At 46.7% G+C, this 10,774-nt stretch overlaps 1 protein-coding gene across 1 annotated transcript in view; it reads left to right on the top strand.

The window, feature by feature from the left end:
* Window positions 1-303: 303 nt before the first annotated feature.
* esrrb (estrogen-related receptor beta) overlaps window positions 304-10,774 on the top strand; it is a 47,648-nt gene continuing 37,177 nt past the window's right edge. Inside the window, 4 exon segments of the mRNA XM_079528116.1 lie at window positions 304-530; window positions 532-703; window positions 705-714; window positions 9,597-9,713. Of these exon segments, the coding sequence (XP_079384242.1) occupies window positions 313-530; window positions 532-703; window positions 705-714; window positions 9,597-9,713 (517 nt within the window). The 5' untranslated portion in view covers window positions 304-312.

Raw genomic sequence — 10,774 nt, 5'->3', positions numbered from 1 at the left:
CACAGATGTTGATGATGCAATAATAATGTGATAATGGCTTTGTACTCGCAGAGTAGCCAGTCTGCTGCGTGTCTCTGTCTCTTGAAGAGCGTCATAACTTCAACACTAAAATTGTGAAAATAGCCGATATCCAAGATCACAGCGTGTTGCATCACGATGTGCAGTGAGCTTTGTACATCGGCAATTTTCACTTCAGCCAGAATCAGCCTCAGGTTTTAAATCGGTTGCTAATGCTAATCATCCCCTCTCTCTCTTTCAACCACCCCCCCCCCCCCCCCTTCCTCCCTGTGCACCACCAGGCTGCTGAATAGAATGGCCGCTGATGACCGGCACCTGCCCTCCAGCTGCGGGTCGTACATCAAGACGGAGCCATCCAGCCCCTCCTCGGTCATCGACACGGTCAGCCACCACAGCCCCAGCGGCAACTCGGACGCCAGCGGCGGCTATGTGAGCGCCATGAACAGCCACTCCAACGGCCTGGACTCGCCGCCCATGTTCACGCCCGGCGGCGGACTCGGGGTGGCCCGCGTGCCGCAAGCGCTACGACGACTGCTCAGGCAGCATCATGGAGGATTCGCCCATTAAGTGCGAATACATGTTGAACTCCATCCCCAAGAGGCTGTGCCTGGTCTGTGGAGATATAGCCTCGGGGTATCACTATGGCGTGGCTTCGTGTGAGGCCTGCAAAGCCTTTTTTAAGAGGGACAATACAAGGTATTTTCCCCCCTCCACTCTCACCACCCCCCCCCTTCCCCCCCCCCTCCTCCAACCTCCCTTACCTCCCGCAAACACCCGTCAACACACTCGGTACGTGGGAATCCATCCACCCCACAGCCGCCAAACCAGCCCCCCCCCCCCCCCCCCCCCCCCCTTACCGTTACCGCACCGCCAGACACAAAAACACTCGAGGCGAAGCGTCTCTCGTGCAAACACACTCCGTCAGCCTCCTTGGTGCGAGTGATTCACGATGCTATAAGAGCCACTTCGTACTCTACCAGGCTTTTGTTTGTACCTCCCTAGACAAAGAATGTTATAAAGGAGACCCGTTTTGGTCTTGTCCCCCTAACACTAATTCCCTCTCCAAAATACTAGAGAACCAGACACACACAGTACACAGTACAACACAGAGTGTTCATTTCACTCTGAGAGTGAGAAAACGGAATCAAATGGACCCGTAAGGGTTCCGTTTTTCACATTAAATTAACACCGAGGACTTTACTGTGTAGGCAATCAGACAGCATGCGGTGCACAGCGCACCTTACGCAAAATAAATCACACGCAATTAATCATGGTAAAGTAGGAAATATTTTCCATAGCTTCTGTACTACTGTATACACAATAGGCATATTTCGGCACGTTCGCTGATGAAAATATGATATCATCAGCCAGGGTCAGACTGGGGAGGGGGGGGGGGGGGGGGGGGGTGTAGATACAAGGGCCGTGACATCATCATCAGGAGTCAGATTTGGTAGAGTGTGTGAGGGCTGTTTGCCCACATGCCTTAGGGGGCTCGGAATGTGTGCTTTATTATTCCTGTCTTGTACTGCGTGTGCGTGACATGAGTGTGTGTGTGTGTGTGTGTGTGTGTGTGTGTGTGTGTGGTGTGTGTGTGTGTGTGTGTGTGTGTGTGTGTGTGTGTGTGTGTGTGTGTGTGTGTGTGTGTGTGTGTGTGTGTGGTGTGTGCGTGCGTGCGTGCGTGCGTGCTTGTGTGTTTGTATTTTGCTACTCGTGAGGACCACATTTATTTGATAAACCCGGTCCTCACAAGAGAAATGGTTATTTTTATGATTCAAATCTTTTAGAGTTACCAATACCATAGGCTTACAATTAAGAAAATATTGGGGCTGAAGTTATGCCTGCATTTTACTTATTATGCATGCTGCTAGTGTTGTGTGCGTGTGTATGTGTGTGTATGTGTGTGTATGTGTGTGTATGCGTGCGTGCGTGCGTGCACATACAGTATATGTGTGTGTGTGCCTGGGGAGCGGGGTGTGCTTCCGTATCTGCATGGCATGATGCATCACAGCTCCCCATTAGAGAAGCAATGAAAGGCCCCCCCACTGCGACGCACCGTGCTCTGTCCCACATTAATCAGGGAGACAGAGATATTATTGAGCCAGGGGAGAAAAAAACCTCACTGCACACGCACAGTCGCACACGGCAGAGCTGCCCTGCCCGGGGTCTGAGCCTCGTCTGCTTAGCACTGGAAGACAACGCAGTGCATGGAGCTGGAAGAGAGCTGTCAGGATGCCTACATGAATGTAGACAATTTGGAGAAAAAAAAAAATAATAATAAAAAAAAAACATGCATACGTTTTTGCATTCTTTTGAATCCATTAAGATTTTTTTTTTTCAAATAGTCAAAAATAGCAGATGTACATGCACGCTCGTGGCAGAAAGTGGACGCGCTGTGAGCTTGTATATCTGCTATTTTTGAATAGCCAACGCAATAATCTAAAATGACACCAATGCTTTCCCGGTTTTAATGGTAACATTACCCCAATGTGTGTCAGTCAGCTCAGAAATGTAACAATGTCAAGCAATGTACATTGTACATGCAATACATTTTGGTAAAAGCACACTCCTGCGCAGCAACAATCCTCATTGTTCATTTGTAACTTAAGAGATTTGTATGTCTAATTGCAACTAGAGACTCATGGGAGTGTGCACTACAGATGCAGCCAAATGGACCTGTCCGGGTCCATTTGGCTGCATCTGTACACTCCCAGAGTCAAATGAACACAGAGGATTTCAGTGTGTGTATAACCCTGAAATGGTGCATTATGTGCAGTGCACGGCTGCCGCCATTCTAGGTGTTGATTTTGGACCTTGCAGCCCTATCAGGTTTAGACAGTCTATGTACTGTTTGCAGGCAAACAAAAGCATTAAGCCAAATCCTCCTGTTTACCCGTGCTGCCATCAGCAATCGTGTCTATTGACAAAAGATGAATATTCTCTCTCAAGTAACATAACTGGGGCTTTTGTCCTCTCGTTTAAAAACACACTGACGGCAACACAATGGAACAGAAAGGAGGGAGAGAGAGGGGGGGAGTGGGGGTGGTTGGCGGGGGGAGACGTCTTAAGTGGAGCAATGGCCCAAACAATTAAGAGGGAGGTACATGAAAGAAAACAGAAAAGAGAGAGAAAAAAAAAACTGAAAGTGCTTTTCCCTTTTTCCCCCCCTTTTCTTTCCACCCCTCACTTTGCATTGTCGATTTGAAATCCCTCTCTTTCTCCTCTTGGAGGCCTGCCTGTAATGGAGCTAATCTGCCGTCGTTTGTCCGAGCCACAGGAGTTTTGTCAATAACAATCAGCGTTTGGAAAGTGTAATTAAGGCCGAGGCTTTTCATTAGGAGGAAGGGAGGGGGCTGGTCTCCGGGGACGGGCACGCCAATTAGAAACTCAGGCACGCGTCGCCGGGTAATTTCAGGGAAAGGAGGAGAAAAAAAAAAAAACAGGACTTCTTTTAGATTGGAGAGGGACCCGGCTGCTCTTTCAGAGGAGTGGAGGAGAGAGGCTTAATGGCATAATAATCAGACAGAGGAGACAGGAGGACATGGGGCTGGGACTTTTTTTTTTGGGGTAGGAGGAGGGGAGGTGAAAGCCTTCCGAAATGATAAAAGAAACACACGCGGCCTGACTGCAGGAGGAGACCGGCGGCAGTAAATAGCAGCCAGGCTCGTGGCGGTGGAGCCCTTGAACGAATGAGAGGGTGCCGTTGATGAGAACTGATTAATTAGAGGAATAACGAGGCAGTCAAGGGTGGAGTGTGAGACGGCCTCCTCCTAATGAGAACAAAACAAAGGAGCTGTCTTTTTACAGCCCTTTATCACATTGTTTTGAGATATATAGGGCAAGCAGCATGTTACGTTAACGGTGACTATGGACTGTATGCACTGTAAAAGTCAAACCAATGTGAAGTGAGCGGTGGCATTAGAGTCAAGCACAGTTGTTGACTTCTTAATAGAATGTTAAACCTCTGGGTGTAACGCAAATAAATACATAAATAAATAAAATCCGTGCTCAGACATACAGACATTGCCTCCCTGCTTGGCACTCACCATCAATGGGTCGGATTGAGGGTCAAATCAACTAATGATTCCCGAGCACGGCGCACGCTGTGGCTCACCGCTCCGAGAGATGGGTCAAATGCGGAGAACAAATTTCACTGCGGTAACGTGTGTGACTAATCGTACGGCTTTGACTTTGACGTTGATTGCCGTACTCAGACATACGGACAGACACACATACAGTTGGAGGCCATCGATATTGTCCTTTTCTTTTTGCTGAGGTTTGCGTGATCTGCGCAAAAGGACAGTTAACCCATTTTGGGCGGGAACCCCTTTTGGTGTTTTAAACATTATGTTATAATTTAGCTATTGAAAAATAGCAGATCTACAAGCTCATAGCGCGCCACCGAGTGGCGCGCTACGAGCTTGTAGGTCTGCTATTTTTGAAAAATCGTGAAAATATGTATTTCAGAAAACTGGAGGATTTAGAAGGATTTTTTTAAATGTTGAGGTCAGGCCTAAATGGGTCAAATGATAAGGGACAATATCGGTGGCACCCAACTGTAGCTGCGCATAGGAGACGTGCCACCGCTCCAAGTGTTAATTTAACACTGAGGGTGCACAAACGGACCCTTTCAAGATTCTGCAGTGTGCGCCCTGCCCTCACTATGCTTATTGATGGATGTAGCCCTCTTATTTACACTGGGACAACTTATTATAGGAAGTCAATTCAATATTTTTGCTCAACATTTTCTTGTTTAAATAATTTTCCATCGCCGCTGTTGGCCAGAAACGTAAACCCCGTTGCTTTTCAGGAAATGGAAAAAAACAACCTGTGTTCCAATGGATGAAATGTAGTTATTATTTGGGTATAAACTCTTGTCAGTACTTTTAATTGGTTCAATGTTCATACAAATCCACTCTCAACCTGGCATCTCTATTCAATTTCTTACCATAAATTATCATTATAGGTGAAAACGGTCCACAAAAACCAGCTCACAACGTGTTGCCTCTACTATGTTTGCTCCTGCTTTCGTGTCATTATGATTAACTATAAAATAGAGCATTAATTTTCAGTATGAAAAAAGATGGAGATACATGGTTTCTTACGTTTATGCTATACTCCCAATTATATTGTATCGCATATGTACAGTAGTATTGGTCAATTGCCCAAACAACTGGAATAGTAATAACATTTTACTGGTAAATCCTGGTACTGTAGCACCACCAATTATTGCACATGGCATTTAAACACAGACCTAACTGCAGTGCTATGACTCATACATTCTGTGGCACACGTAATCCCCTGTCTGTCCATTGCATTGTCTGACAAACCAGAATCGCCTTAACTAATTAAGCTAAACAAATTTGAAACAAAATTGTATTTTTGAGCTTGTAGATGAGCTATTTTTGAAAAACCTTCACATTTTCACATACAGTATACCGACATGACGAAAATAGGAACGCCAGGGTTAAAGTGGTTCAGAATATATTTTAAACTCGATTTTCTGTACAGTACTGTATATAACAGTACTATATCAGTTTTTTCCCTGTATGACCGAGGTATATCTTCATTACTTCCTTTGGTTTGTTGAGGGGACCTACCTTTTCAACAAAAAGCGGATGGCAAATCCATCTTATGTCACCTATTCATCCAGCGAAAGGCCCCTTGAACCCCTACATAGAGATAGTTACATTAGTCAAGACCTAGCCCAAATTAACGTCAACCTAGATCCCCATCCATCGCACAAATACTTCTGTTCTCATAGCCCCCTAATCGTGCCCACATCCCTGCACCACACGTTCCCCACCAATCAAAAACATAAATCTCTTATTGAACCATATTTTCTTCCCATTTTGAACCCAAGTGTAAAATTGCTTGAAAACCAACTGAACTCGGTGGCCCTCTTTTTTATATGAAGTAATAGACCTTGACAGTAAGCCTGTAAAAGTCAGTTTAGATTTTGATGAGAAATACCTGCCATTTTACTGTAATTTACTTACAAGACCTGACTGTCCCCTCTGTGCCCTGGCATGGGTCCTGAAAAGCCATAAAATAAATTGAGACAGATACATATCAGGAGATGTAAGAGGGAAATCTTTTTCTTCTCCTTTCGTTCCATGATGTTATTCGTAACCATACCATAACCCCTGTAACGGCAGATAAACCCCGGCATGGCGCTTTGGTTCAGGGGTTACCCTTCAAACGCTTGACTGAGCGCACATTAATAAATAGTCGTGTTAACCTCACCTTGCGGGCACGAATCCAATTTTTTTGAGAAACGCCGCCTGTTTCATGGCATTCCGCGAGCATGCTTCGTTACTAATATCTGCGCACATTAACGGCTTTGAAATATATGGTGAACACGCCGGAGATGGAAAAAGCTGATAATCCCCCCCCCCCTCCCCCCCCGCCCCCTGAGTTGTGTTGAGCTATGCGAAGCCCCTCCTGAGTCCTGACACAAGATCTGACACACGGAGGGCTTGGAAGGGCAGGTGGACAGTGAGCGGCACTTAACGCGAATATTTGTGTCTTTGTTTATCTCGAGCGTGCATTTTCAGAGCGCTAACGCCGTTAAACGCATGAGCTCTAGTGTCCCATATATTCTGAGGGTGATCATTCTGTGAAACAGTCCATCTACAAGCTCTCGTGAGCGTGTAGTAGTTAAGACTATTTTTGTCGAAGAGAATTGGTGTAGACTAGAAGTGGTTCCCAAACATTTCGGGACAAGACCCAAGTCTTAGACGTTTGCCCGGGACCCAAACTAGTGAAAATAGCAGATCTACAAGCGCACAATGCGTTGCAAGCTTGTACATAGGCTATTTTCACAATGTCATTTTTTTTCCATTAATGGAATTTCTTCGTTTTTTTATGAAAAAATGTAGGACAAAAATGAAGAAAAATACAATGGGATTTTTACTTTATACATACAAATTGACCCACAAATGTGTCCCGAAATGTGTAGAGGGGGGGGACCTAGTGTAGAGCCCTGTGGGACTCCGGTAAACTAAGTATAGGGTTTAAGTGGTTAAGCGGCCCACCAGGTGTGTATGGTGTGCACGTGTTCTAGGCGAGAGAGAGGGAGGTAGAGAGCGAGAGAAAACACCCCTGTAAACAGGAGCGTCCCGAGGGACATCCGGGGGTCAACGCAGCACTGTTGGTCTGGCAGGGAAACTGGCAGCACAGCACACACACCTGCCAACAATCTATCGGCTTTTTCCACGATAATATGAGATGAATCTCGGGAGACAGCGGTGACAATAGGATAAAACTGGCCCCCCGATTCGCTTCCTTTGAATGACAATCAAATTCGCTCGTTTGCGTGTACGTCTAAAAATTGCTGAATCAATAACGAGCCGACGTACAATAAAGGCCGTGTGGGGGGGGGGGGGGGGGGTCGGTGGAGAAACACCTTCAGTTAGATGAATTGATTCCAGCACACGCTGGCACTGATTGCCTCCTCCCACAACAGATGGCAAACGGAGAGGATTATTATGGTCTGTTCCTGCTATGACAACAGAGGAAACCAGGAAGAGGAGAGGAGAGGAGAGACCGCCAGGGCTCATCATCAGTTTGTTTTCCAGCGCCATTTATACTTTGTTGTGCACAGGTGTCGCACAACAGGAAATAGCCAATCCACAATCTCACAATGCGTTGCGCTGCGACGCGTCGTGAGCTTGTAGATGTGATATTTCCCGGTGCGCGACACCCGCGCACACTTTCATAGAAAACGCAGGCTTATCCACAGCTTTATTTACGCCCCAGTCCCGAAGAAACGAGGGGAATAATTAGCATAATGATTTCTAACCCAGATATAAGGAGGAATTTCTAATTATTTAGAACATCTTGGGACCCTCCACTTGATCTGTCCAATAATGTTAACATAATTGCATAAGTTGTCGACGGGGGTTGGAGGGGCTGCTTGGCGGAACGCTGCCAGAATATTAGACAGCCCTTTGTATGTCTGTACAGAAGCATGGTGCGGAGGTCAGCGTGGAGGAGCAGCATGGGTGGAATGCGATGGAATCCCAATGTCCATGCTTAGGGATGCACGTCTAGCAGCTACAGTATTATACTGTATCAGTGTTCATTTAACTCGGATAGTGTACAAATAGAACTAAATGGACCCGTCGGGGTGTGTGTGCAGACTGTGCACTCTGAGTGAAATGTACACATGGGGATTTTACTGTGTACTGTACAACATGAGAAATGTGTGCATTTTAGGGCTAATGTGCTCTGACTACAAACGGCAGCACTGATTCACGCGTTCATATACAGCGCTGTATGTCGTTGGCTATGTGGCAGCAAAGGAAATCCTTCTGTTGCACATAATTCAGATGATTTAATGAAAATGTTACATTACCCGCCGTCGCTTCTATGAAAGTCCATTTGTATGAAAGTTCTGCATTGACAAGGAAATAAAAACAAGCTTAATGGCTACGTTTGGGAAGGGAAATACCAATGTCAAAAAAATCTTAGAAGCCATACAAAATGGAATGATTGAAATGCCTACCATAACCGCATGCTACGGAGACCATTACACTGAAACCCCTTTATTGAAAACCCTCGAATACAGTAAAATGTAGGGAATCGGACAAAAGCGGAGGGATTGACTCCCATACCCTGCCCTTTCTGTTTGCTAATGCTAGAGCAGGAGTAGAACCAGCCTTTTATTGTGCAGCAATGAAACTCTTTCATCGCAGCGTCCTGGAATCAGACGCTGAAGTGGTTCCGTTGAATAATGCATAAGGCCGCTCGCCTGTGTACACTATGTAAATAGTCAACAATGGCTACAGTGGTAACAACAGGCTTGGGTCTGCCGGAGTATTATGTAAAGTGGCCGGGGGCTGCGTGTCCGGTTCTCTAGCCTGCTATTGAGGCGGTGGCAGGCCCCTCGGAGCGCGGGGGGACACGGCCCGCCGCCCGGGGCCCGGAGGGGACACGTGCAGAATTAATGAGGCCAATTTGGCGCGGGGGCCACAGTGGCGTCTAGCGAGGGGTCCTGGAGGACCACCGTATAGCATACCTTTCTCCAACCCCTCCATTCCACCTTATACCTCGGCCCCCGCAAGCACTGGAAGTTACCTTGTCGCTGGAGGACACCTCGGCCTAGCCGAGCACCGCTGAAAATGGGCTCCGTAGGATATGATTAACAGGTGCCCGTGGCCGGCTGGCAAAACATGATTTATTATAGCCCACTGAACACAGCGGAGAGTACACACTGATGTTTATTACATCAGTGGCAGCACCCCAAGGTCCACGTTATGTTTTGGGAATAGTTGAAATGCCCCCATATACTGAGATATTGGGCATATCTTTAATTGTTCTTATTTTCAATTATTCCCAAACGTGGACAAAGAGACCCTTTATATGTTTTGCCAGTAATACAGTACATTGTTGATGTTGTCCCTTTGCAAGTACAGTATACTGTAGTGTAGGTCAACATGAGTGTGTTCTGTTTCTACTGTAGGTCAACATGAGTGTGTTCTGTTTCTAGTATACTGTAGGTCAACATGAGTGTGTTCTGTTTCTCCTTCTAAGTATACTGTAGGTCAACATGAGTGTGTTCTGTTTCTCCTTCTCAGGCAACATAGAATACAGCTGTCCTGCCACAAACGAGTGCGAGATCACAAAACGGAGACGCAAGTCCTGTCAAGCATGTCGCTTCATGAAATGTCTCAAAGTGGGGATGCTCAAGGAAGGTAAGACCATCAACTACAGTGTTGTTGTTGTTATTGTTGTTTGTCCACAGGTAAAGTACACAGTCAAATCCTTAGTGGTAATTTATCCATTTGTAATGCAGAGACTGAACAAATTGAACCAAATGCACCCATACGGCTCCATTTGGTTCCATGTGTACACTCTCAGGGTTAAATTCACACTGAGAATTTTACTGTCCATGCATGTGTTTTTATTACATAAACACATACTATAATTTGTAAGGACAATGTTGCTTGACGTTGACGGGGGGAGTTTACCCCAGGATACTGCACCATCCCGCGCTTAGGGAATACTGCACCATGAGGATAGCCATCTCTGCAAAGTCCCAGACTGTCCTACAGTACTGTACGTCCGATGAGCACCACATCAGTATGGGCTCTCGGCAGCCGAGCGTGAGAGAGATGCATGCGCGCGGGGGCCGGCAACTGATCCCAGTACCCCCTGTCCTCCCCCCTACCAACACAGCAGTAAATAATGTGCAGTTGAGCTGGGGACAGAAATATGCTGAATAGGTCGATCCCGCCGTCTGAGTAATAGAAATGTAACAGTATTCCGACTGGAAGGGCTCGGGCAGGGTCCCTGAACACACGCTCGGCACGGTCTCAGCTCTCCGCGGCGTATTGATCCACTAAATGTTTTCCGAACATCTCAGCTCTCTTCCTGTGGATGGTTTTTTAAAGTCACTCCAGCGGGGAATTCAGTGACAATTAAACATGCTGCCGATGGATTTCTTCGACTGGGTTTCTCTCCAACCAGCCCTGGCCTGCCCCGCCCCCACCGGGCCCCCTGAGACCCCTGGGCAGCTCTTTCGGGGGAGGCCCCTAATGCATCAGTGTGTGTGTGTGTGTTCTCCCCTGCCTCACTCTCTCTCTCTCTCTCTCTCTCACACACACACACACACTCCCTCTCTCTCCCTCTCTCTCTCTTTCTCTCTCTCTCTCTCTCTCTCTCTCACTTGTTGGTTGCTCCAAAAAAGCCAGACAGATGAATAATGAAAGATGTGTGGTTTGGGGGGTGAGGAGGCGGTGTTATATTTATTCAA

This window comes from Electrona antarctica (assembly GCF_951216825.1).
Source record: "Electrona antarctica genome assembly, chromosome: 18".
In the NCBI taxonomy this organism is placed as follows: Eukaryota; Metazoa; Chordata; class Actinopteri; order Myctophiformes; family Myctophidae; genus Electrona; species Electrona antarctica.
This window is presented reverse-complemented; position numbering and strand designations above follow the sequence as displayed.